The sequence below is a fragment of the Daldinia loculata genome, assembly GCF_022478755.1.
Source record: "Daldinia loculata strain CBS 113971 unplaced genomic scaffold F4817scaffold_8, whole genome shotgun sequence".
Classification (NCBI taxonomy): domain Eukaryota; kingdom Fungi; phylum Ascomycota; class Sordariomycetes; order Xylariales; family Hypoxylaceae; genus Daldinia; species Daldinia loculata.
Window position 1 is genome coordinate 557,434 of NW_026054862.1, and position 26,475 is coordinate 583,908.

The 26,475-nt window shown below is 46.8% G+C and overlaps 11 protein-coding genes across 11 annotated transcripts; 5 read left to right on the top strand and 6 right to left on the bottom strand.

Moving 5' to 3' along the window:
* Positions 1-468: 468 nt before the first annotated feature.
* F4817DRAFT_313103 (uncharacterized protein) lies at positions 469-862 on the bottom strand (the record flags this gene model as incomplete). The annotated part of the gene is made up of 4 exons (XM_049300204.1): positions 469-549; positions 610-649; positions 714-763; positions 833-862. The coding sequence occupies 4 exons, from the start codon at positions 860-862 to the stop codon at positions 469-471; spliced, it is 201 nt and encodes a 66-aa protein (XP_049161978.1).
* A 4,170-nt stretch (positions 863-5,032) lies between these two features.
* On the top strand, positions 5,033-7,176 carry F4817DRAFT_356929 (uncharacterized protein; the record flags this gene model as incomplete). The annotated part of the gene is made up of 2 exons (XM_049305856.1): positions 5,033-5,233; positions 5,314-7,176. The coding sequence occupies 2 exons, from the start codon at positions 5,033-5,035 to the stop codon at positions 7,174-7,176; spliced, it is 2,064 nt and encodes a 687-aa protein (XP_049161979.1).
* A 3,045-nt stretch (positions 7,177-10,221) lies between these two features.
* On the top strand, positions 10,222-11,857 carry F4817DRAFT_283568 (sphingolipid delta4-desaturase). The gene has a single exon (XM_049299575.1). The coding sequence runs from the start codon at positions 10,449-10,451 to the stop codon at positions 11,616-11,618; it is 1,170 nt and encodes a 389-aa protein (XP_049161980.1). The 5' UTR covers positions 10,222-10,448; the 3' UTR covers positions 11,619-11,857.
* F4817DRAFT_328780 (VAMP-associated protein) lies at positions 11,730-13,940 on the bottom strand. The gene is made up of 7 exons (XM_049302187.1): positions 13,548-13,940; positions 13,407-13,477; positions 13,311-13,333; positions 13,178-13,236; positions 13,010-13,125; positions 12,823-12,948; positions 11,730-12,767 (listed from the first exon to the last, which is right to left on the bottom strand). Exons 1-7 carry the CDS (start codon positions 13,585-13,587, stop codon positions 12,381-12,383), a joined length of 822 nt encoding a protein of 273 aa, XP_049161981.1. The 5' UTR covers positions 13,588-13,940; the 3' UTR covers positions 11,730-12,380.
* Positions 13,941-14,243: 303 nt separating this feature from the next.
* On the bottom strand, positions 14,244-15,790 carry F4817DRAFT_283800 (uncharacterized protein). The gene has a single exon (XM_049299576.1). The coding sequence runs from the start codon at positions 15,669-15,671 to the stop codon at positions 14,745-14,747; it is 927 nt and encodes a 308-aa protein (XP_049161982.1). The 5' UTR covers positions 15,672-15,790; the 3' UTR covers positions 14,244-14,744.
* Positions 15,791-15,966: 176 nt separating this feature from the next.
* On the top strand, positions 15,967-17,903 carry F4817DRAFT_328785 (ubiquitin-related domain-containing protein). The gene is made up of 4 exons (XM_049302188.1): positions 15,967-16,374; positions 16,440-16,626; positions 16,690-16,840; positions 16,898-17,903. Exons 1-4 carry the CDS (start codon positions 16,290-16,292, stop codon positions 17,396-17,398), a joined length of 924 nt encoding a protein of 307 aa, XP_049161983.1. The 5' UTR covers positions 15,967-16,289; the 3' UTR covers positions 17,399-17,903.
* Positions 17,856-18,419, bottom strand: F4817DRAFT_313109 (ribosomal protein 60S; the record flags this gene model as incomplete). The annotated part of the gene is made up of 4 exons (XM_049300205.1): positions 17,856-17,902; positions 17,970-18,108; positions 18,170-18,247; positions 18,351-18,419. 4 exons carry the CDS (start codon positions 18,417-18,419, stop codon positions 17,856-17,858), a joined length of 333 nt encoding a protein of 110 aa, XP_049161984.1.
* A 477-nt stretch (positions 18,420-18,896) lies between these two features.
* On the top strand, positions 18,897-21,321 carry F4817DRAFT_283826 (uncharacterized protein). The gene is made up of 5 exons (XM_049299577.1): positions 18,897-19,508; positions 19,603-19,991; positions 20,062-20,228; positions 20,287-20,500; positions 20,555-21,321. The coding sequence occupies exons 1-5, from the start codon at positions 19,295-19,297 to the stop codon at positions 20,912-20,914; spliced, it is 1,344 nt and encodes a 447-aa protein (XP_049161985.1). The 5' UTR covers positions 18,897-19,294; the 3' UTR covers positions 20,915-21,321.
* F4817DRAFT_283829 (uncharacterized protein) lies at positions 21,062-22,246 on the bottom strand. Its single transcript, XM_049299578.1, has 5 exons — positions 21,733-22,246; positions 21,586-21,641; positions 21,365-21,519; positions 21,295-21,309; positions 21,062-21,235 (listed from the first exon to the last, which is right to left on the bottom strand). The coding sequence occupies exons 1-5, from the start codon at positions 21,942-21,944 to the stop codon at positions 21,209-21,211; spliced, it is 465 nt and encodes a 154-aa protein (XP_049161986.1). The 5' UTR covers positions 21,945-22,246; the 3' UTR covers positions 21,062-21,208.
* A 1,143-nt stretch (positions 22,247-23,389) lies between these two features.
* F4817DRAFT_313112 (uncharacterized protein) lies at positions 23,390-23,845 on the top strand (the record flags this gene model as incomplete). Its single annotated transcript, XM_049300206.1, has 1 exon — positions 23,390-23,845. One exon carries the CDS (start codon positions 23,390-23,392, stop codon positions 23,843-23,845), a length of 456 nt encoding a protein of 151 aa, XP_049161987.1.
* A 284-nt stretch (positions 23,846-24,129) lies between these two features.
* On the bottom strand, positions 24,130-26,456 carry F4817DRAFT_328811 (acetyl-CoA synthetase-like protein). The gene is made up of 5 exons (XM_049302189.1): positions 25,625-26,456; positions 25,534-25,558; positions 25,439-25,475; positions 24,521-25,389; positions 24,130-24,462 (listed from the first exon to the last, which is right to left on the bottom strand). Exons 1-5 carry the CDS (start codon positions 26,137-26,139, stop codon positions 24,358-24,360), a joined length of 1,551 nt encoding a protein of 516 aa, XP_049161988.1. The 5' UTR covers positions 26,140-26,456; the 3' UTR covers positions 24,130-24,357.
* Positions 26,457-26,475: the final 19 nt, after the last annotated feature.

A 26,475-nucleotide genomic window follows, 5' to 3' on the forward strand; every position in this document is an offset into this window, starting at 1 on the left:
ATCCTTATTTAATATAAACTCATTCTATCATCAATTCAAGAGTTAAATAATGAGTGATAACTGACTAATACCTTACCAGTTATGGCTGTTAGTTATATTAGGGAGTAACGTACATATATGCATATAACTGTCTTATCATACGCAAGTATCGTATAATCTTATGTCGACAGTTTCAGCTGATGATACCTTGGGCTTCAACCCTCTCACAAGAGCCATTTATGATATCATCATCCCTTAACGACCTCAAGATAATCCACCCTCCCCCTTCCAAGTTGGCTCCGTGCCTCAGAAGGTTGGTCGAGTAACCATCGACTCACGCACGCCCTACCCAATGCAAGCCAATAGAGAGTGCATCGTGTCATAATCATATCGTTCATATTACTAACTCGTCCAACGTCCATGTAATATAACGTGGCGTAGAGGAAGCGGTGAAGCCTGCTTGAGTAGGTAGTTGGGTCGCTATTCTCGTTATTCTCCCTTGCTGCTGCTGCCGCCGCCGCCGCCGCCGCTTGGCCCGCCTGACTGGCGTCTCTGATCCCGTTCGTGTTGCTATATCAAGTAAGCTACCTAGATTCGTTCCAAACTACCCGAGGGAAGAAAAAGACGCACGGCATTACGTCTAGCTTCTTTTATGGAAGACCGTGTGTAACTAGCGAAGATCTAGTCAGCACGTACGCCAACAGCATCATCAAGTGACTGGGCGAATTTCATACGCAAATAAGACACATGCCATGGTGAATGCCGCTGCAGGTGCCATGATGGTCTAGATAAATCCAGGTTAGATTGGCGCATTTTCCTATGGCAGATACAATGATACGATACAGTGACATACCCGTGGCGTAAGATTTCCTCTAGATGCCATATCTGCCGTCCCGTTAGGGTTCGTTTATTACTATCGTGTGGATCAGATGCTCTCTCAAATGAAATGCAGGTGCCAAATGCAGTTGGTGATACGCAGCGTTGAGAGAGCTGAATCTCGGTTATTAAGAAAAAAGATGGCAAAGTTGGTCATTTGCCAGGTGCCGATCGGTGCGAACCATGGATCGATCATACGATAATGGATGGATTAAGAACTGTTCACGCTTAAGTTTAATACATATGTACACGCATGCATACATCGCAATTATGTCAAAACAACAACAATTATATCGTGACTTCTACACTTATATGAGGGGTTTTTTTTTTTCCTTTTTCTTTTTTCTTCCTTTTATTTTCTATACAAAAAAAAAGGAGCTTGTTAGTGCGGCTACCAACAATTTTACCAAATCAACCTATCACCCAGTTTATAAAGAAGACCGCCTTCTAATTAATAACAAGGATACCGGCAAGAGGGAAATAAAATGGCATTGGCCGATACGAAGGAAGACGTGCTCATCATTAAAGTTAAAAGAATAGAAAAATAATTTATTAGATGACGAATAACCAGAAAACGTGAGGGCATTCTGTTCACCCCTACCCCTCTATAAGGTTCTAGGCTATCTTAACGGATCTTGAAAATACTCGATATTATCGTGAGCCTCATCTTGGGTATACGAGTGTTACATGCAGCCCAATTACTTTAACCAATCGTAGTTATACCAAAGTCCCTTTCTTACGGCGGTAATGAATTTATATAAAAACATTCCGAGTGGGCTAGAAAGGCGAAACAGTGTCCATTGCGAGTTAAAACCAATACACCCTTAGGAATCTACTCATAAACCCAAGTTTCAATACACATATACCTCATGTAGGAGCTATTTCCGCGGCTTCCTCTACGGTTACCTGCAAGCCCCTCCATCGGAGTTTTCTTCCAGGCCAATGACCCGAAATCGCTCCGATACCATGTTCCATGCTCCATGCCTGTTGGGTAGAACGTAGGGGTCCTGCGCATATCACGACGACGGACATGATATTATCAGGGTATTCAGGGTCAACGTGGTATTCAATGCAGCAGCACACGCGTCCGTACTACATTACACAGCTTGCAACTCTGCATGTGGTATTTGAAGGACGGGGCTCTGAGTCTCTGACTGTGTGCGGCCTTTTACAAGCCTATATGGCCAAATCATCGGCTGTGACCTTGTCAATAGCGGCTCCCTTCATGTATAAGTGTTGTCACTGTGATACTTCTTAGCCTTCATTATCTCCCGATTGGCATAAGACTTATCTGTCAATGGCCTTGGCTCCGGTAGATAGTCTAGTCGTTAGCCCACCAAACAGGAGGTCAATCTATATTATTAGGCGTGTTTATTCATATTATCAACGGCTAGGACCCGGGGGGCTGGGTATGGTATTTGACAAGTCCAAGAAAAATCGGCGAATTAAGTGTTAGTATGTACGCTCGATCTGGTAAAAGATTCGTTCCAGAAGCATACTTTCGTTAGGTATGAACAGGATGTAACAGAAAAAAGGCTGCCAATGGTCTAGTATGACTCTCATTTAACCCCTAAATGGAACCTAAGAGGCAGTACCAAGACTGTTGATCCAGGTGTGTTATAGAATCGGGTACTATACCAAGGTTTGATTCACGGGGCCCTTCCTGTAGGCAGTATACACATATAACCTAGCGTTTCTCAATTCTCAGCTGAGATCTCTCAATTGTCCATCGACTAATGTGGTGAGATCTTCAGTCAAAGCGGCGATGTGAGCCTAAATATTTAAAGCTGAGTATTCCGTGTATCCACACTGAGACTTCCTTCGTTGTGACTTGGTCGCATACTCAATTTCATTAGGCCGTGGATGAAGTCTTCTCTACCTCGTATCACGCACGCCAAATCTCGCCTAAGACGCCAGCAGCACGGGATTACGGGAGAATTTAATTTCCCACTATGCTGAATAGGCGTCTTTGGTAACACTCGGCGATAATCATCCAATCTAGACGGCATAGTTCGCAAAATTATATGGTCATTAGGTCGAAATGCTATACGCTCTGCAGCCACGTTGTAGCAAGGCTCTGACCGACTTGTAGACGTGCCTTAATAGAGTACCTAAGGCAAGACGGACAATAAAGCGGCAATCGGTATACTACGTAGACTACCTAGTTAGTCTAGACTCAGTGATAGGGGCAATTATCCCTTCTGTTAAACACTCCGTATCACGACGTCGGTTTCTCGGCCATCCGAGCCCTCTAGAGTAGGCCACTTATGTGAAATGTAATTCGTAGTAGCATATGGTAGTATTGAGTTAGCTAGGAAGGAAACATATCTACATAGGTAGATACCAAGTAGCTAGGACGTAAACGAAGATGGCGTCTTAGTAGAGTAGACTTCCTAGGCGTTATAGTCACAGGTGCTACTCCTGGCTAGCTTTTTAGTCTATTTGGGCAACCCGACGCAAGCAATGTAGGAAAGTAATACTGCTTCATTATCAGCCGCAGCCACGTTAAGTGCTATCAATTTTACCAACCAATACGCATATGGCCGTCCCACAGTCGCTGCGGGTTTCGTTAAATAGGGAATAGATTTAAATGGCTATTAAATAGCTGGGCTTTTTACCTAGATTGTTATTATCTAGGGAAGCGCTATGTATTCGCTTGTCTCGTAACGACACTAGAAAGATACATAGTGTAACTTTTCCGTTTTCCGCGTATCATTAAGTAGCAAGAGGGGGAATCAATGCCGGCCGGGGGGAGCTTTATCCTCCTCTCCCGACTCGGAAGTAGGGCCTTAGCGGATATTTTTCGGTACCTCTAGGTATTTCCCGGACCAGGAGTCGGCTGTTATGCTAAACTCGCTGATTTTCATGCCGTGAACCACGCCCGGCTTACTAGCATGCAGAGTTACTCTTACTGACGTCGAGGTGGCATCTACGAAGTATCACGAGACTATGATAGCATATTCTTACGTGATTGGGACTGGAGGGGAATCTATGTACTGTCGAGCTTGTTAGTAGTCAGTTAGTAGCTAACGTATTGTTACCTGACCTAACCAAAAATAATATAAGGCTTACTGGCAAATAAGATTATGAAGCAAGGGAAATTTGAACGCTTGTACTGATCGGGTTTTAGGCCAGTCGAGCATCCTGTTCGAAGAACGCATGTCCTCATAAGTCTAGAGTGGTGTGATAAATGAGAAGAAGCAGGCTACGTCTTGGCCTATGGGGTCCGAAAAGGAGGATACACTCTTATGCATCAATATTGCACATTTGGTCTCGGTTGAAAGTGGCCTCAAGAGTAGATGAGTGTATGAGAAACCCAATACAACAGGTGCACGACATAGTCTCTGAATCAATGATGCATCTGAACAGTTGGGGGTTGGGGAAAGAAACGAAGGAAATGGTGTATGGTGTAACAAAGAGAAGAGCCGCAAGGTAGGAAAATAGGTATATTGGAAATCCATGGGTTGGGTACCCCGAAAAGTTTCGTCCGGAAACTTGGAGCTTAGGGAATTGAGGCTCTGCGTACCTAGGTTAGGTACTTAGGTACTTAGGTACATATAGGGAAGGAAGGTAAGGTCCCCAGCTGCCAGGTAGGTACCTGGTATGTATGTACTAGGGCCAGGACCCGGTTACACAGCATTTCTACCTAGGTACCTACATGTAAGGTATGTAGTACATGTACCTAGCCTGATGATGTACCTACATAAATACCTACCTACCTAATAGGCACCTGTATAATCAGTGTTCTACCACCATGAAGCGATCAGAGCCTCACATATTAAACCCCAATATCCACCAAACATACTCTTTGCTCATCATGGCTGAGACGACTCGCTTATACGTCGGGTCTCTCCTTGTAGTACATAGGTGTAACAATGCCAAACAAGGCTTGGTTATATACATACCTAACCATGTCAATTCCTACACCGGCGTACTTAAAGCAGGTAAGTAGGCAGGTAGGCAGGTAGGCCGTGCCAAAAAGATGAGGCTCTTCAAACCGGAAACACATTAAAGTATGGAACTCCCCGGGGGTCATACTATTAAGTGCCAGGGCTGGCCTTAACTTCCCGCCCTCCCAAAACACAGCATGTGCAACCAGCTCTCATCGATCCCGTTCAAATCTGGTTTAGCTAGCGATTCTCTCTGTAAAATCGATTTCTCAGTTTGTTCAAGACAGATGCGGACACCAAGGAGCTTATTAACAACGACGACGACGACGACGACGCGAACAGTATCAAACTTACAGCGATTACCTTATGAAATAATGTCTTACATCGTGAACTATCTGGATATAGATGAGATATTCGATTTATCCTTATCATGTCGTCACTTCCAATACTTGGTAAGAGAGGAGAGATTTTGTAAAGCTATTATTACTGTGAGTAGTCATACCTAGCATGGCCAGTTCGTGGCATGGCAAGCCAAGCCACGCAATGAATTGCTGACCATTACGCAAAGGCCCAAGCCTCCCACACAGCCGAAGCCCAAGAGGCACAGCGAAGTGGCCAATTCTCGCGTGCCCTGAGGCGAGTTGCAAAAAGACGCCAGGCACTTTCACGGGCGTCCCCATACCTGGTAGGTATCATCGCTTTTGCCGACTCTTATGAATATATCCATGGGACACTTTGTTATATCGTCGAGGCCCGGCCTAAGCGCTGGCTACGGATCCTCGACCTTCACCGCTCAGCAAGCCATGAGCTCGTCATAGATATTCCGACCCTGGTTCATGAAGCTGTGCCTAGATCTGCCAAAAGTCGTAAATACAAGTTCCGCGTCTTATATCATGCGAATGGCATCACTTCGTGCTTATTTTCATTCGCGCTGCCGCACACGGAGAACTGGCTTTTGATCTTCAAAGCCGATGAGCAGCTAATTGTAGCCACACTTCAGCTAGACTCGACGGCTAAAATATTCGTACGAAACAACAAAGATTATCTTTATTTTGGGACACATTCGGAAGAAGGGGCAGACGGGCATAGAAAATGGGTCCTCGTGGGCTACGACATCGAAAAGCGCTCTTGGTTTTCTCGGAAAATGCACTTAGCGGACGTAGTTGGCTACGACATTGGCTCTACGGTCTGCTTCGAAATTATAGACGACTATTTTTACGGACTTTCTAATCAGACTGATTTCGAGATCAGAGAAACGGATTGGAACTCCTATTATCATTGCTTTCGCTTTCCTCTCCATGAACCGGATCTTAAGAATAAGCAAACTATGAAGACGGAGGATAGTTGGAGGAGACAGCATGCTGAAGGCCCCATAGATGACAGATGGAGTTTTCTCAAATTGGAGAAAGACGAGGCTTCAGGTAATATAAACATAATCGAGTCACGAAAGGAGTGGCTCACGAACCAGAGCGGTAATCAACGGACCTATTACATTACAGGGGTAATTTTTGACCAAGATTCAGAGGTGGATAGCAACAGAGAGTCCCCAACCCCCGAGCGCAGCTTAACAATTGGACGATCAACTAGGCCCGTTGCATATCTGGACAAGCCATACGGCTCGGATTCACGTTTCCGATCTCCCGAAAATGTACATCCAGGGGATAGTAATTCTATGGCGCTCGTGTATACGCGAAGTCAGACCCACCTGCGTGCCTACCAGCGGTGTTGCAGTACGTATTTGGATTTGGTTGATGATATCTCCTCTAGCGGATCATCAGGCCCACGACGTTTACGCCTAAGGACCGGGTTCAGAAAATCGCAAACCTATTGGCCTTCCTGGGAGTACTTGGAATCTAGCTATGGATTGGAATCGAAGCCAGAATCTAACGAGGAACCGGTGTACCCCTACCAACCTAACAGGATTTATTTTTGGCCACCTAAACAAGACGAATCAAACGGGAACCCATTTATAGACGATATTTATAAGATACTGAACCCTCCCGACTATCAAGGTGGTGTTAATCCCTTCAGTGATGAGCGTTCAGTAGTATACGCAATAGGGGAGGATACGAACGGACTGAAAGCTTTGGTTTATCTTAGCTTCGATCCAGCAGCTAGGCTAGCTGGCATGCTTCGCGAAAAATACGTACTTGGCGAGCAAGATATGCCGAGCTTACCAAGTAACGAGGCGGAAGAGAGCTATTGCAACTTTGAAGCGGGAACGAGTCGACTTACGCAACGTTCCTTGAGCAAAGACATGCTCATTGGCGACCTTTCCCACCGTCCTTTACCCTCATACATCTCAGATGCTCCGCCCATGCATACCATGATAATGCCACCTTCTGAAGGCTGTAAGCCATGGGCATGGGCCGAGAAGCCTATGCATATGCATCAAAATTTTACAAGGAAAATCTTCACCTTTGCTCATTAAGACACGGTGCAAGCGAGGCCCGTTTTGCTTCTGTTACATATAATTGTTACCGTGGGTTGCATTTACGTACAGTTCTGCAGCTGGAACATGCAAAATAAGAGAGAAGTATATAGCGATAAAAGGGGGCTTATATATTTCGAGCCCCAGGAATATTAGTTTGCAGGCCAAAGTGCCACTCCGTAACCTAATTTATGCGTGTCAGCACCACTTTGAGATTACTGAGCGAACTATGTAACATCTCATTGAATATTATTTCCTCAAGCTTGGTGACTGACTTATAAGTTAAGTACTATTTTCTCTCCTTTCATGTCTCTGGATACCCCCGGGGGGGGCTATGCAGGCTTCGATTGGACTCAATCCTTGTTAACCCTGCATATCGTTTCGCCCTGCTATAGTGAGGAAAGCGGCTGGTAATACTACCGTATTCTTTCTTCACTTGTTCAGATATATCGGCCCCATTTGGGCTCCAATCCAATTCGTAATATAGCCCCTGAGAGGGTCAATAAATTTGGAATCTGTGCTTATCACATATAATCTAAGCCACCTGACATGAACTTGTGAGATATACATAACTAGTTAAGTCATTATCTCCGCTCCGGGAATGCCTATACGACTGCCCTCATATGGCCATAAGACGGTCTTGTCGACGTATGCCCACAAATCCTGCATGTAGGCTGGGCTGCTCGTTTAATGAAAGACCATCGTACCAACCTTTATGTAGCCAGCTCGTTATGCACTTGGAAGAGATAAGCGCAGACACCTGACTGATCGTCTCCACGCCTCGAATACTCCCCAGGTGACCACTCGCACTAGACAGTATAGGATATCATATCAAATTGGGCTATCCGAATCTCATCTTCCAGAACTAGGTCTCTACGAACCTATATGTTGACTAAGCCTTTATATCTTTCGATTCTCACTATCATGCTTTTATAAGTAGTCCTTGAAGCCTATCTATGGCCGTAATTTCAAATCAATATACCGTTTTTCAGAGCTCCAAGCATGGTACCATTCGGAAAATTTGATAGCCACATGTATTTTCCACTTCCCCCCCGAGGACCCGGCTTGCCAATATTTTCGGAACTGACCCCAACGCACAAGGCCGTCACGGGAGCGTACACGGACTGATACATATGTACCCGGATGGGAGGCCACATCCCTTCTGACGGAGGCGTGTTATTCGCATCCGGAAATATAATATGATGCATGCTACATTGCTCATCACTTTATGACGACACAAGGATACGATAGTAGTTTAACCCCTTTTCTCATCTTATCCTTTATGATTTCTGAGGAGAAACCTGATAACAAGTCATAATTAGAAGAGGCAGTGCAAATTCACTTCAGCATACAGATCGAATAGTTAACTTTTAAGGAAGGATACTGTGTATCATCGTAAAAGAACTTGGAATAAGACACCAACTACCATTACTATATTTGCTCATCGAATACCGAGACCATGGTCACAGCACCATACGGCTAAGGCATCTAGACCGTCCAAGAACATGAGGTAGACCCGGTAATCTCTAGTAATATTTCACGTGTCGTTGTAAAACTATGATAACATAGATATTAGGCACAAGTACGTCGTCAAGGCTAGATCTAAGGCACGCTCGGATAGATCTCGATACATGCAAGCTGTTAGATCTCGATTCGTAGGTGTCCCTGAATGGCTAACCAATGGAAGGTAGAACACCCTGCAAGATCCCTCGCTCCTTAGACTAACTCTATGGTGTAAGGACCTACCTGCAAGGACCCTCTCCATCCGATCCATTCACCAAGAGGACTGACCCCTGGCTGATGTAGGTAACCATTGACACACCCGGCCAAATAATCTAGATCCGTCGCGACGAGATCGCCATCGGCGGAACTTGGTCCTTCGACCACAAGTGGCAAATAAGCAGCCGCCGCGGACCCATACGTAAGGCATGTCCCCGTTAAGATCGCAAGGCGCATCGGGAGATGCACCAGATCCAAGATGCGCTCGAGAGGGGTCGTGCCTGGCAGCATATGCAAGGAATCTCCCACACGGATACTCTCTTCGAATGAAACTTCGAATGAAACATCCAACCACGCCGCCAGGCTGGAACGGGACGGGAGCTATCCTATCATAACTATGAAACAAGCCCACGTATGTATGAATCTCGAGGCTTGGGAGCATAGGATACCTGCTTTCCTATGCGGCCTGGCGAGGTGTATATATACGTAAGGCATAGACCTAGACCACGGGCACCTGAGGCTCGGTAGACCCTGGCTAATGTTGCCTAGCAATGGCCACTGGCATAAGTAGGTAGCCGAGCAAATATATTTGCTAGATGCGATAGGCCGTGTCTTACACCGACGATATTCGACTGATCCACTATTCATTTGTTAAAAGTTGGTTGAAAGTTGAAGGTATTCATAAAAGGGTAAGTGACCATATAGTACCTATTTACTGCTAATATAGGTATAACCTATCTTATTAGTTTTCTTCCTGGGCCCTTTCTGACCTTGTGTGACTTGACAAGTCTAGAATATCTCTTGTCGTATTTAGTCGTGGTAACAACTACCTAACGCTTGTACGGAATAAACGACTAAGTAGATATATAGTCGTAATTCGACTAGTTAGACGTCTTTTAAGTATGGGCCACCCAATATCCTCAATGCTAGCAAGGAACAAGACAATATCACGTGGATGGATATATATGTATGACTACTTGCTTGTGGTAACTTTTGCGTATCACAGCTCAACTAAGCAACGAGGTAAGACGGTGAGTAACACAAAGTTCAGGGAGTATCCGCCGCAAAAGTGGGGTGACAACATTAACGTTCGACCCTAAGACTTTATGGCACCTTATGGTCTGAATGTTAAAGATGATTGGACGAGGATGATCAATTGAAGACTCTTAGAAAACTGTTGATTAGCTCTGATTAGCTCCCATTAGTCTAAGTTAGGTTTAGTTCGTGCAGCTCGCCACGCGGGTGTACCGCACTCAACAACAACTACTTTAGATGTACATACTCTGCTACTGGAAATACTGGGGTCACCACTGCTGTATGTATGTACATACTGCTGCAGGGAGTCAAGAAAAAAACAATCTTCACCGCAAATATGGGTACACGCAATCCCGTCTCCTTTCCCTATTCTACTCCTGTGCCACCTTGAGACGGTTGCTCAAGTACTTTCTTTCTTTTCTTTTTTTTTTCCTCCCCTCACTGTTTAATTTCGGAGGAGTGCATTGGAAAAAAAAAAAAACTATAGAAAAGGGAAAAGGAAAAGGAAAATAATAACAATGGCGCCCCCCTCGTCGTCTTCAACCACGACCAGCGCCCCCGAGGCACCTAGGCTGCAGAAGACAATCCGCCTCAACGGTAAAGGCGGGGAGAAAGTTCAAGATGGATCCCCGGACCTACAGCGAGACCCGATCGAGGTCAAATATCGTGACTTCTTTTGGACCTATACCGAAGAGCCCCATCGGACGAGACGTCTGGCCATTATCAAGGCGCATCCCGAAGTGACCAAGCTCTGCGGCCCCGAGCCCCTCACTATCTACGTCGTCCTCGGCGTCGTCGCCCTACAAGTCTTCTGTGCCTACGCCCTCCGAAATACTTCCTTCTTCTCGCTTCCCTACTGGCTTCTAGCCTACGTCGTCGGCGCCACCGCCAACCAGAACTTGTTCATGGCCATCCACGAGATTAGCCACAACTTGGCTTTCCGCTCGCCCACCGCCAACCGGCTCTTCGCTATCATAGCCAACCTACCTATCGGTATCCCCTACAGCGCCTCTTTCCGCCCTTACCACTTAACGCACCACAAGTCCCTAGGCGTCGACGGCTTAGACACCGATCTTCCCACCGCCCTCGAGGCCATCTTCCTCGACTCCATCCTCGGCAAGGCATTCTTCTGCACCTTCCAGATTTTCTTCTACGCCGTCCGCCCTATGTGCGTGTACAGTGTACCCTTCACCTGGGTCTCCGCCACCAACGTAGCCGTGCAGGTTGCCTTCGACGTCGTGATCCTCAAGACCCTCGGCATCAACTCCATGATGTACTTCCTGCTATCGTCCTTCCTGGCCGGTAGTCTGCACCCCTTGGCGGGCCACTTCATCGCCGAGCACTACGTCTACGAGACCGTAACCCCGTCCCAGAGGAACCCAGAGAACCGGGTCCCCGTCCCGGAGACGTACTCGTACTACGGCCCCCTCAACTTCCTCGTGTACAACGTCGGCTTCCACAACGAGCACCACGATTTCCCCGCCATTCCCTGGTCCAGACTTCCCGAGCTCAACCGTATTGCTAGCGACTTCTACACGGAGCTCCCGCACCACCGCAGCTGGACCTACGTTCTCTGGCGTTTCATCTTCGACGAGAGCGTCGGTATTCGGTGCAGAGTGAAGCGCAAGGAGGGTGGACGGCTCGTGGGCCAGAAGACTGATTGGAAGAAGAACGAGCTCGAGGCTTAGATGGTTGGACATGTGTACATGAGTTATGGATAATAGCAGTGGTATGATATACCCGCTTAATTTACCTGGCGGGAATCGTGTATATTTAATGCTTAGGCTGTATGTCTGGTGTATGGATTCGGCGTTGGGTTGATGCGGTCAGAACCGGGTTAGACTCTTCAATACGATGCTTAATTACCTTGAAACAATCTGACTCCTAGTCCCTTGAGGACTTTACTCCGTCACAGTGAAAGAGATAGCACGTAGCAATGTAATCTACCCAGGTACCTAGATAGTATTTGAATGAGGTAGCATCCGGCATAGGCAATGCTTAAGCCAAGGCCGGATCGCCATCAATAAAACGGGAAGATCTTAAAAACAATCTTATATACGGAAGCTCCGGGTGCATAAAGAGCTAGGCTAACCCTGAGCTTGAGTTATTACGACGATCGCCCAGGGATCGTAATCAATTTCAAGCGAATATATATCAGAATGCTCATACCTTGAACAGCCAACGGAAAACAAAGGGGAATACATGCTAAAGTACAATGTCTGCCACAACGAAGGCTAGCTTAGATCCTTCGTCTCACTTCCGGCCATTCCACATAAGAGGGGGCCTGGCCTTTCTCATCCACCTCCTATTACTTCTCTTCGCCTAGGTATAGTCTTCTTCGCGACTAATGCTTTCCCTCTAGTAAGAAACCGGTCTGCCAATGTCCCAACCGTAACGGGATTCCTCAACCTCTGCCCTAAAAGAATCTGCTAGAACACCACTGTCGCAACTTAAAAGAAGAGATACGCGAGCATGAAGCTCAGGAAACAAAGGATCGCCGCAAGCTTGATTGGCACACCTTCAGTACCGGCTGGTGCTGCCTGAGCTAACGCGGCAGGCTTGGAACTGGCCTTGTCCGTACCCGCCGTCTTACGCTGTCGTAAACCTTCCTGGTCTTGCTTAAGTTGTGCGATTACCTTTTCGGCTTGGATAAGTTGTTGCTTCAGTTCGTCGGGGCTTAGGTCGCTGTTCTGGGTGGTCGCAATCGCTGCCACACCTGCGGTTGCCGGGAGCTCCTCGGGCTTGATCTCGTTCTCAGTCTTGGCATCTGTTTGGCTAGTTGAATAGTCACCGGGAGAGGAGTAGGCAGGAGGGGCTACATCTGGCGTCGCCTGGGTCTCCAAGGGGAGTTAGCGTGGCAAAGGAGTATTGCGAGGATATCAATAAACTTACGCCGTTGGCTGCGGAAGGCTTGACGGGCGTCTCAAGGTGACTGGTGCCAGCAGGAGCACCTACAGGGGGCATGAAGATAACCCGAATCTTCTTCTCTTGTACGGATGATTTCTCAATACCGTCCCACTTTTACTTTAGTCAGCTAGGTATTCTGTATAGGGGATATTCGTAGTCAAGTGGCACTAACGATAGATGCTAGGTTGGCGAATTCCTTGTCTCCAGTGATCGGGACAGACTGGACTAAGAATTTGTCTCGGCATTTCGTGTCGGGAGGGGGCTCCTGCTTCATGGCCTGGAGAATGACTACGACTTGTTAGTAGAAGAATTATCTTATATCCAACTTGCTAATACGCACCTGAAACTTCCACCTCTTTGCCAGGCTCAACCCGGCCAGAGTTAGGCCTGACGCAGTACCTTGATTGAGAACATTATCAGTATTGTGGCGCTATGGTTTATATAATTCATGGTATTGGATATAGGGGGCATACTGCTTCGGTGCGGTAGTTTTCACCTGTAATTTGTTAGTCAGGTCTAGTCAGGTCTAGTCAGGGGTTGCGTGAAAGATTGTGAATAATGTGCCATACCTTGAATGCTACGGGGTGAGAATTTGGGTTTCTGATCCGTAAGACTTCCGAAACTTCCGCTGTGAATGGCCCTACAACAACCCGTGAGTATATGGATACATGATAGCAGTAATGCGATACCGAGTAAGGTTCATGACGCACGATGGAAGCCAAGCTCCTGAGGATCGATCTCAACAGACATGTTGCTAGTGAATATGTGTGGCGTATACACACTCGAAGAATAGTATTAGGTAGATATGGGATGAGTGTTGTGGAATGTTGCACTAGAAAGAAGATAAAAAAAAGGGCGCCCGAAATTCGTTGAAGTGCGATCGCAATCTGGACACTTTGGCACGTAAGCACCTATCGAAGAAGAAAAAGGATTATCAATAAAAAGATTTGGCTGCGACTCTAAAATTATCAAAAGTGAGTCAGTAGCGTGGGCTTTGGTAGAATTAGAAAAAGTAGTTAACTGTGTTCGGCGATCAGGGAGGAAACGTTGAAGATGGAAATCTGGCTGAGATGGGATAAAAAGCACGGACGGTAAGTGGTGTTGTCGTAGTTTGTCATGTTACGACATACCTAGCACTGGCTTGACTGGGTCCTGTCCGACTGTCTGGGAGCCCTGGTTTCTACGGCATCTACGTACCTAGGTACCTACCTATTTTACGTATTATGGTGCTGTACCTTAGGTAAAAAACACCACAAATTGGGCTTAGAACACTTGCTAATTTAGCTTAGGCTCGGCTCAGCCCTTAATTTTACATAATCTTCTGCATAACTTTACACTCTTCCCCATAGTTACCGTTTCTAAATTTACCGTAACAAATGGATGGTAGTTATTTATAAAATCACTTGGCATTTTATAGCAACTTCCTAGGAAGTTGATCACCATAATATATATATCTTTTATCTTTTATTAGAGGTATTTAACACTGCTGCTTAGTATTATCTACCTCTTTAAAACAGATCTCGAGAGGCCGACCCATGTTTTCGGCACCTAAGGCTGGACTAGCTAAAGCATACCTAACCTATGCTCAGATTTTCCATAATACCAGGTATGTAGTAATATCAGGCAAGAGTTAAACAACTTTAAGCCGTAAGCATCTCGGCAGTGATATACCCCTCTCAGAGCCAAAAGATATAAGCCTTCTCCTCTTAATAAGTGCCAAATTTGTTGCAGTCCGTAAGAGTGGAACAATGGAGGTACTTCATAGCAGGTTTCATGGGTTTATTGACAGAGCCTCCACTCAGTAGCGGCAGGTCAGATGACGGGGTCTCCTTTGCTGAATGAGAGGTGTTGCAGCCTTGCGTTATTGTGGTGGGTATAGTTGCATAAGGTTGTGTCTTGCAGGATCTCTAACTAGGCATATCTAGTGGTGCATGTCTTGGGCGGCGGCCTTCTGGTACGACAGGTCCATAGAGGATAATGTGATCAACGAAACCCTGCTCAGTATATTGCTTCCGGAAATATGTTTCGCTTTTGTGAGAATTGCTGCATCCAAGGCAATATAGGCCCCATTTAGCAACTTTGGAAGGGAGTTCAAAATAAGGGGCAGAGACAATAGCCATGAATCGACGTGGATTATTGCGTTCACAATCGCCTTTCTCACAGCCAGGCGTGGTCGTTTGGATGGATAGCACAGCTTCCCGGTCCCATAACGTTGGCTGATCTCGACACAGTCGCCCATTGTCTGCATATCGTCCCTCGACGCTTCGAATATGTGGCAGCTGTTCCAACTCCTTCTTCGAACAGCCGGTAATCATACGTGCATATTTTCCAATCATGGGTAAGAACTGTCGATTCTCGGTAAAGCAGATATAACAGACTCGTAAACAAGTGATAAGATAAATATATCCGCCGAAGTTTCCGCATGAGACACAATGTGGTTCACAGAGCGCTTTGTACAATGTTGCAAAGTCAAAGTGCTTAGCTCCCGTGCTGATGATATCGCGGATAATGTTAGGGCAGTGTTGATAGACCATTTGGTATTGAGGTACCGAGTCGACTACTAACATAAAGCGTCTATTAACTCGTCGCAAGGTTGTTACCGAAAGAACGTCAAGTCGGAGAACCACATCGGTAAGAGTTTCCAGAGGCAGAACGCTCAAGTATCCCAGGGATTCTGTTGGTTGGATGGTATGTTGGCTATTATTGGGAGAGCGATAGAAAAAACGATCAATATCGCTAAGAGTATGGGCTAGCATTGCTAGCCGTTGACAAGTCCATTTCTTAATAAGTTCGGGCGTAATGGATTTCGCGTCCATTATGGATTTTGCGTCCATAATGAAAATTGTTAGCCGAAATGACAGTCTATTCGCATAGAAGATGCTACCAGTCTGGACTGTTGAACTCGTAACGGTTTTAAATAGATAATTTACTGCCGATTATTACGAAGTATACCTATGCACTGTGTTAGGGTCAAAATGTTTGCATTTCGTTATGACATATCTACGCTAATACTAAATTATGCAAGATAAAGAATGAGGTAAGCACGAACCAACTGTCATGCCTGAAACACACAGTTAAGGTTCTTGTGATGAAAAGATACATAAGTTAGGTACTTTCGGTACCTTCATACATGTATGTTAGGTACCCACCCTCTTGTTCAAGACACTGCATCTGGTTTGAGGCAGCATCTAAAATGACGTGCCACTAAAGAAACCACAGTGAGCTAGAAGCGAAGTCATGCTTATTACATTCACAGCTTGTCTTTACAGCTTCTATTAACTTCCCAATCTTCCAGCTCCAGCAGAACACGAATTTACTAGAAACGACACATAAATAACCTGTCGCTACAACTTGTCCTCGCCCCATTTCTTTTCCCACCAAACAACTTACAACAACACATCTTCTTCACTTAAGCCCAATCTTAACCATATCCTAAAACAGCATCGCCCAAGATGTCACAATCCGTGCTCGAGCAACTCCTGGAGATGGGGTTTGACAGATCACGTGCCGAACTGGCAGTGAAGAAATCCGACGGGTGTGAGTATCTGCGTTTAATTACATACTACTGGTCAACATGGCTAACTGATGATGATCTGTCTTAGTGCCGGATGCCATGGACTGGTTGGAGAAGACTCAGGATACCCCATTGGATGAGCTTGTTGAGGAAGAAGCGTCTGGCGCCAACATTGCAAAGATAGACGAAGGTGCAGTCGCAATGTCACTCGTCTGCAACGAATGTGACAAGAAGTTCCGTAGTCAAGGAGAGGCTGAATTCCATGCCAACAAATCGTGAGAGCTGTCCTATCTCTTTGCGATTATACATTATAATTATTAAACTGACCTCACTTTCAGGGGTCATACCGATTTTGCTGAGTCTACTGAGCAGATTGCCCCCCTTAGCGAAGAGGAGAGGAAAAAGAGACTTGAAGAGCTCCGAGAGCGCGTTAAGGCTAAGAAAGCCGGCAAAGCTGCCGAAGAAAAGGAAGAACAGAAGCGCAATGATGTACGTCTAGCTCGAGAACTCGATCGGATCACGATTCCCTTACTAATAATCATTTAGAAAATCCGCCAAAAGGCTACCAGAGAATCACACGAGCTTAAGGAGGAGCTCCAGCGCAAGGAGCAGATCAAGGAAGCGGCCAAAAAGCGACAGGAGAAGCTTGATGACCTTGAGGCCAAGAAACGCATCAAGGCTAAGATCGAAGCTGACAAGGAAGAACGTCGCCGCAAGGCAGAGCAGGCAAAACTTGCAAGAGGGGAGTCAGTCCCAGTTGCAGCTCCAGCTCCAGCCCCAGCACCCGCTCCAGCATCTGCTCGTCCTGCCGTTACTCACAATGAAGCTCGACTGAGATTGCAAACTTCTAGTGGCAACGTCATGAAAACACTCCCGGCAGACACAACCCTTTTCGAAGTCAAGCAAATGCTAGAGTCGGAGAATGGACTTACCGTTACCAAGTTTGTCCAGAACTTCCCCAGAAAGGTCTTCGAAGGGAACCTTGACCTTGGTAAAACTTTGAAGGAGGCTGGTTTAGTTCCTAGTGCTGCTTTGATCGTACAATAAGCTACGAAGAAGGAGAAGGGGCTGCACGATTCTCATGAATAAATGAATAACTTGGCATACGGGCCTTGCTTCGGAGGATAATATTAGGGTACATCATGGAAAGAATAATGGGCATGCAGACATAAGCAATCAATGAAGATTGTCTGTATGTGAATACTACTAGAGATCACTGCATTTATTTCCCAAAACTCACATCCGAGGCCGTAGCTTTTTATCTCACTTCAGGTTGCGCAATGAACAATGAACAATGAACAATTCACAGTGTAGTAGACTTGTCAATTCGTCTCTCATGGCTTCATCTGCAAAGCCAATTGTCATATTAACCTATGACAGGGTAAAGGTCGCCCATGGCATCCTGATATTGCCTCCTTCACGCCACACCAATGGTGTATGGAACCCCAGAACCATGCAGTGAAAGTACAAAGGGAAGGTGAGTATTCGTGATCGCGGAACGTGTTTAATCGAAAAGACCGAAGCCCATGTCCTCGTCCGACTCTTCCTTCTCTGCATCGGGAATTAGTATAAGCCTGCTTTAAACCATGCTGCGCGCATGGGGAGGGATTAAACATACCCTCTTCCTTCTCCTCTTCCTTGGCCTCCTCGGCGGCAGCACCAGCGCCACCGGCGGCAGCAGCAGGGCCACCAGCAGCGGCGGCACCGCCGGAGCCAACGTTCGATAGCAGGTCCTTTACGTCCTTGCCCTCGAGAGCCTAGAATCGCATGCATCAGCAAATATGGTCATTTCCTCGCGTAATCGGTTATTCGTCGTACCTTGGCGAAGAGTTGTGTCCAGATGGGCTCGACATCAACGATCTTGGCAGACTTGATAAGGGTCTGTAGCTTGTCGGCCTGTATATCCATCATTAGTATTCTTATGAAAGAAGTTATATCTATTTTCCCCCAAACCCCACGCTCAAAAGAGCTGTAGGAGGGGTATGCGGCGGTTGCTCACAGTGATCTCAACACCGTCATCGGCGAGGATGAGCGCCGCGTACGACGAGGCAAGTTCGGCAGTCGACATTGTTATGGATGTGTCTGGGTGCGAATGTGGTGTTGGATGGGTAGAATTGTCGATCGGAAGCACACCTCGAAGATGTTGATATTGGATTTGCGCTCGTGAAATTATTAGCGGAAAGTCACATTCAATTCGCAATTCGCAATGCGAAATTTTTGGTGGGAGGAAGATAGGGTTAGCACGGAAGGAAAATAAAGATTCCGCTTTGAGGAACGGTCCGTTTTGATTGGCTGATTATCAGAACCAATCAGAGCTTAGATTATCTGCCCCGCAAGATCACCGGGAAACTTTACGCTTGCTAGGTATGTTCGTACCTATGAGGTAAGAGGTACACTCACTACCTCTTCGTAGGTTGAAGCTTGTGATGGGCACACGACCCCACCTGCCCATCTTAGCCTTAAAGCCCACCTTGGGCTTTTCTTCCCTCATCAATGTCTTTCTTTCCCAAGTAAACTATCCCCCATCGATCAAATACAGTAGTAATCGAGGTCTTACTACGTAGAAAACTCCAATCACAGGCGCCTAGAGACGTGGTTTTAGGGGAAACCCGCACCCAGGGCAGTTTCAGAAAGCTCTGACAAGTTCCTCAAGTCCCCCGCGTTGATAGAATCGTGTGAAGTAACGAAAGAACCATTGGCCATTGGACGTCGTATGCACCTCCCAGGATTACGCATGTGTTATGCTACTCTACCGTTCTACAGAACCTCAAATTGATGAAAGTCATCTATAAGTAATCAATAGGCGATCACCCAGGTTAGATATTAGTGGACAAAGAGGGGAGCAAGGCAGGAGGGGTTCATCCTATAATTTCTCCCTCTTTATTCCATCTACTTTGAAAAATCCACGGCTTACAGTCGAGAACTACTCTAAAAGTCAACGATATGGAAACTCCAATGATACCGGCTCCGAAGGACGAAGGTGAAAGGGAGGTCCTCGAAAAGCTAATTGCCATTCGCGATCAGTTGCAATTACGCAAACTCGACCGCACGACCTACGTTCGGACCCAAGATGTCATGATTTTATATGACCAGACCATTGAGCAGGTCAGAATCCTGAACGAAGTTAGACATGGGAAGTCGGCCGAAGAGAATAGAGGTACGACAGCATTATAAATTGAACAATCCTAGCGATCCGGTCAGCTACCTACCTATTGAGTCATCGTAACTAACTCGCACTCTACTTTATATAGTGGACAGAGTAGTAGACAGCTGTTTCCAATTACTATCACTCTTTTTCATGACTATCGGCCGAAACAATGAAGCCCCTGCCGCCTATGCCCTGACCTCGACTATCAAGCGACTCCTAGACCATCTAGGTGAATCCAACTTATTCTCTGCTCGGGATCTCGAGAGCATGTCTCAGACGCTTGTGCATCTATCGGAAATAGCACACAACTCCGCCAGCACGAAGCCTTCGCCTTTACTTGAGACCTTGATTGTGCAACGGATAGAGCGATGTCGCGCATTGTTAGCAAGCCTACAGAAAAAGATCGAGGATATTGCAGAGCCATTACGGCCGACCGCGGATAGACTCGTCTCTATAATGAGACAGATGGCTATAATCAATACCAAATCAAAGGTAAATACATACTATCCTGTCTGCGTCTGCCTTTTAGCACAACATTATCCTTGTTAATAATTCTGTTTAGTTCACACCATCGGAAATATATAAGCGAGAGGCGGAGCTGAAAGAGATTGGCGAGACACGAAAGGACGGGCAATTCCTCGACGCTGATGGTAATGTTTTAAAAGGTAGCGAACGCGTCTCGCTGTTGGTTGATCGATGTTTAGAGTATACGAAAATTGTCCTCGAAAGGTGTGTTGTTGTTGTCTAGCTACATTTACCCGGGTATATTCACTAACGCTATGTCCAGAAATGGTCAATTTCCTGACAAGTGGAAGCCAGTTTACGATGTACTCGTTGGCATTAGAAATGACCTTGATAAGCTGTCGTTGACTCAAGCGTGGTCACTACGAGAAACGGACTTGTACGACTACCAACGACAACTCGACAGGATCGACGAGAGCAGAGTAAATGGAAATTGGGTGGACGACCAAGGGCAACCAGCCGAACTTTATGTCCAACGGGTGCGTTTTCATTCTAGTAGCTATAAATCTAATTTTTGGCTAACGATATTTTAGACCCTTCTTTACTTAATTCGAAAGTGCTACGGTTATATCTATCATCTTATGATATCGTCAGAGCCGGTTTCTGAGGCTCTATTGCCGATTTACAACCAACTACAGACGTTAAAACGTTGTCTCGTCGAGGTAAAGAACAGCGGTGGTGTAACATCGGTGAGGGAGCTTTACCCTTATAGCATGAAGCTAAATTCGATCGACAATATGAAAATTGATGGCAAATTCATGGTCGGGGAAGATATTCCCGAAGGTCAAGGCAGTGTAGCTGAATTGCTGGCCGAATGCTTCGACCTGAACTACGAGCTCAGAGTGGCAGCGGAGGCAGCGACAGAAACTCCTCCATCAGAGCAGGAGTCATGAGGTGTTTAACATATTAAGAGTTTGCGACGCAATTATAGAGTGGTGGTTCATGTCATCTGGCTCGGCTGATTGGCGTATGGGAAATGTATTCTTTAGTCTTGTTTTGTAATTATTAACTTCTGGAGACGAGGCCAATGCCGCACCTTTTACTACAAGCAAGACACGTGCAAGTAACGGGTATAGGTTTACAGTGAATGTAGTCATCGACATTCTAAATATCGACATGAACTGAATACATTATGGAGGACTTCGGTGTTTAGAATACGTCTAGCCTAAACATTCAGAATCTGAAAATCAGGGAAACCTGAACGCATACTTGGCCTAGAAAGTGGTTTAGTATCGTTAAAGGAGTTAGATAGATGTATGGCATATGAGCTTACCGCTAATATTAGAGCCTAGAGTTGACCGTTAGCCGTCTTTGGTATCCCGTGTTTGCAAGAATCGACATACCTTCTCGGTATCCCACACTCCCGTCCTGGTATATATGTCCTTCTCAAGGATAGCCTTGACTTCTTCCTTGGACTCGGCGACAAGCACTAACGTGCTGCCGTACCAGTCGAACGTAGCGGGGTCGTCGCTTTCGGGCTTGTCATTTAAGACAGCGCCTTGAGGAAATATTACTTAAATGCGCCAAGAAATATGGAGGACTCGGGGATCACTAGCATGCATACCTCCTGTCTTGAACTGCTTGGACTCGACGTACGGCTTCAAGCCCTCGAAGTGCTGGCTGGGAAATGAGATGCACGTGTAAGCCCGAGACGTGAGCCCCAAAATGGATAGTTGGTGGTGATGGTGGCGGCGTATTGGGCCAGACTCACGCGCGCACTTCCAGCCTCTTCTCCCGGGTTCCCGGCTTGTCGGGTACGACTACAAGCCATTCATATTTGCCCGGCGGCGGTGCCGTAATAGACGCCATTTGGATCTGGACGGGGCCACGGAATAATCTAGGGGCGGTGGTTACGGTGGTGGGTTGGACTCGGACTAGCGCTGGCTGGAAGAGTCGAGGAAGCGTTCGAAAGCGAAAAGCCATATAGAGGGGGGGGGGGGGTTTATCTAACAGGCTGACTTAAAGGCTATATACTTATTTGTTACCTACCGTACGTCTTCAGTTAGGCCGGTGTCGTGCTCGATAGTTAGCTAGCTATTTACCGGTATTTTGAACCCCGAGGTAGGTAACGACAATGGCAGTTGAAGGGCGTACAGTGGTGTGGAGTAAAGACGAGTATGTAGATAAGATACATGGTGGTATATAGGAGTTGACATATAAAAGGAAGGTACCGTGCTAGATCTATACTAGTATTACCCAAGGAGATCTAGTCTTGTGCAACATAATCGGCAAATTTATGCATGTGCCGTCGCCGGCGAACCCGCCCCTCCTGCCAGTCGTTTTAATGTTCTTCCCCCGCTACTGGAGGTATAAAACTTACCTAGGTAAGGTTGTTGTTAGGTATGGTTGGACAATGCAATTTGTCACGGCACAGCTTCTTTCCGAATTCATCATTACCCTTCCCCCCAGCCAACCAGCCAACCGGCCAACCAGCTAGCCGGGAGTTTGTGGTAGTACGAGAGCCTCCCTTGCTAGCCTCCATCTCGTGTGTACATTCCTTATTCTATCTCTCGCACAGTCATACCAGGCCACGAGACTCTTCGCTGGCGGCTGAAAGAAAGAAAAAAAGGATGAAAAAAAAAAGCCTCTTTTTACCGCTTCTCTCTTGGCTTTCCGATTTTCCTTCCGCCTCGTTCCATTATTTCGCTCCTAGCTCGGAAATGAGTCAATATCGCCCGGTTTCTGTTCGAATGAGGTCGCCTCATTATCGTCCACCACGACGCCGTTCGGTTTAGTCTGGGCGTCTGCTTTTTTATTATTATTGCTATCAAAACTCCAAATGCTCAATGGCTAGCCAAGTTGCCAAGACGATTATCTAGGATCTCGCCTAAGTGGGGGAAGAACGCCCTTTCGTTATGTCTATGTAGGTAGGTAAGTGTACCTAGGTATGTACGTGTACGGCGGGATCATATGTCAGAGCTTGGGGTTATCATCGGCGTTGCAAATGTGTCGTCATCGCTAGTTCTCCATAGCCTACCCCATGCCACCGTGGTAGCGTGGTCCCTGGAAATGCCATATCGTCGGTCTTCGGCGGTCTGGATACCCCTAACAAACCGCGCCAGGGTGCAACCCTCCAAGTTTCTCCAGGTATCATGACCTGCTATTACTAGTAGAATCCGGGGAGCCTCGGCAGGTTCATGAGTTATTTTGTTTAGCTTTTAAGTCTGACCAATTCCCTTCTTTGAAGAGGGTTGCCTAGTAGAAAGACATATATTATCCTTTGACAACTCATCTAACCTAGTCTTTATCTATCAACCTACCTAACTAATAAGCAATTGCTTCTACACTTAACTACTTAGGAGCCAATTCATACTTTTACATATCCCATACGTCACAATATTAGCTTGCCATAGCTCCATATGAGCATCATGCTATCCCTACATCTTCAAAGAGAATCCCAGAGGTGGGCAGCTCAACGCCAGAGCTACCCCGCACCCCCCTCCCTAGACAGCTCAAGCAGCTACGAAGACAGCGACTGCGAATCTATCTTCTCTAGGAGCAGCAGCAGATCGAGGCGGTCTTCTGTCTCGAGCGAGGTACCTGACGACGAGCCGGCGCCGGCGGCCTTCGAGCAACCCCGAGACTCCAACGGAGCCCCTATCACCATTTACACATCTCTAGAGCAAGCAGTAGCCCAGAGCACACAGATGGCCGAGGCGCAAGGTCTCAGGCGGCTAGTCACGCCAGGCAAACTATACGAGAACGAGGAGGACGACGATGAGATTATCGAGTGGGCGGAGGAGAAGGACGGTAGCGTAGCAACGGAGCACGCCGAGAGCGGCTTCTCTCGTGTTGCCGCCGGCAGCGTTATCCCCGTGGGCTGAAGGAAGAGGAAGAGGGGGCAGGGGAGAAAGAGGGAAGCGCCAAGCTTCATGTGTTTTACGAGTAACGAGAGAAATTGTGTTGCGACAGCGCACACCTTGGCGCAGGCTTGGGATTCTTGGGTTTTATATTTTTGTCTATCCGGACGCAATAACCTAAAGGGAGAAAGGCGTTAGGAGGTCTGCAGCCAATAATGGGCAAAAGCGGGCAGTGCAAAGCCATATAAGTTCGGAACGGGCTGCAATTGTTTTAATTTGAGGAAGGAATGAGTTATTAAGATACCCCCAAATATGATAAAAAGACCATCTCGTCTCTAATATAGCGTTTAATTGGCATTGATCTACATTGCATCTTCTTCGTGATTTTATCTTTACGTCTCTTCGCCTTCTATCGCCATATACATACCTATGTACACCCCTTATCCCCGTTCATCCGTCCGTCCGCACACCAAGGCTCATGTTTAATCTTGTGTTACGCAGCGAGAATAAAAGCAAACGCCAGTCTGTTGCTGAGATTACAGCTTCGCCTTGGGAGATTCCTGCTTCTGCATTGTCTCAGCCACTATGCGTCTCTGGATCTTCCCTGTTGCTGTCTTAGGCATGACCTCGGTAAAGTATATCTATCATAGTTGATTAGCCTCTCTTTGTGGCGTGACTATCAGAAATACTGGAACTCACCTTCTTAGGCACCTTGAACTTGGCCAACTTCTCGTTAACCCAGCCTCTCAATTCGTCCTGTTCAAGCTTGGCCCCGCTCTTGAGTACAATTGCAACACCGATATCCTGGCCGTACAACTCATCAGGGATGGCAAAGCTTACGGCCTCCGACACAGACGGGTGTCTCGTTAGCACGTTATCCAACTCAATTGGGCTAATCTTTTCACCGCCTTTGTTGATAAGCTCCTTGATACGGCCAGTGATGATGATGTAGCCGTCCTCGTCCTTCTTACCTTGGTCGCCGGTACGGAAGAAGCCGCCTTTGGCGAATGCTGTTGCGTTAGCGGTTGGATTATTCAGATAGCCTTTGGTCACGTTCTCGCCCCGGATGCAGATCTCGCCCTCGGTGCCTTGAGGTACCTCATCGCCAGCGTCGTTGAGAATTTTAACTTCTACACCCTGACCTAGCCCCACCGTACCAGGCTTTCGCTTCGCCGGGGGTAAGGGGTTAGATGTCATTTGGTGTGCAGCTTCTGTCATGGCATACGCTTCCAGGACAGGCGCCTTGAACTTCTCTTCCAGCTGATGAAACACTGTCGGAGATAGGGGCGAGGAGCAAGACCGGATGAAGCGAATCTTAGGCAAAGGACTTGGAGCAGAGTTCTTGAGGAGGATCTGATGTATCGTTGGTACGGCAGTATACCAGTTCGCCCCGTGGGTAACGAAATCTTGCCAAAAGTCCGAAGCCGAGAATTTAGTTGGCACAATCATAGAGCCCCCAGAGTACAGAGGAGCTAGAAGAGCACAGAGAAGGCCGTGAACATGGAACAGCGGCATAACCAACATTGTCCGATCTTGCGCAGTAAGCTGATACGTCGACTGAATATTCTCTACGATGATTATCAGCACCGTACTACTTGACATAGGTGATTGACTCACTCATTGTTCGTGTCAAGTTGCGATGCGTCAAGGGAACCTGGCTAACGAGTTAGAAAGCAGACACAGAGAATGCGCCGGGTTGATCAACAACGTACAACTTTGGGCCTCGACGTCGTGCCACTATAGCAATATGTTAATATTCACGTCTAGGTACGCTGCGTCGAATTTAAATTTCCGAAGACTTACCTCGTATGTAAGACCAATGCGACATCATCTGGTTGTGACCGCAGCACGTTCTCTTTGGCCTTCCCCTTCAACTGGCCGAGATCTTTAACATCTAAAGCTACCTCATTCTTCGCATTGTCCCAGTAGCACTCGGCGATTGCAGCATTAAACTTGCGCGCAGCCTTGACAGAGGGCGCATTGGCTTCGTATGCGCCCTTAGGTACAAGCACGATGGCGGACTTGATGTCTTCGATGTAAAACTCGAACTCGGTCTGCTTATAAGCCGGGTTTAAAGGCGCGGCGATACCGCGCTGCCATGAGGTGGCAAGGAACGAGACGATGAACTCGTATGAGTTCACCGTCGCTATCGATACCGGAGAACGGTTGGTGATTCCGATAGCAGCGAGCTTGCGTTGGAAGGAAGAGCATTCGGCTACGAGGTCTTTGTACGTTACCGTTAATGGCTTCGGTTTCGAGGGTATTATGATGGCGACGGACGAGTCTACGCCATTGATGGAATTCTGGAGGGTGGCCATGTCGAGATTATATCTAGTTAACTGATATAAGCTGCAAGGTCGTCTGAGGTCGGGATACTGTATTCAATTACTGGAGACAGTCTATGTCTACCTTGTATGATACAAAGAAACAACGCGATGCTAGAAAAACAAGAATGGATAAAAGCAGAGGAGAGAGTAGAATCACGTCGTAATAGGAGAAAAAAAGCTGTAGTGTTGTAAGTGCGAAACATACGATAAGCAAAGATCTACGCTATTCGGCAATGTCAATGCAAGTTTGAGGTTCTTGCCGTTACGTACATGTACATAATCGTTGCTGCCGTCTCAACCGTTTCCCAGTACTAACAGTACCTAGGT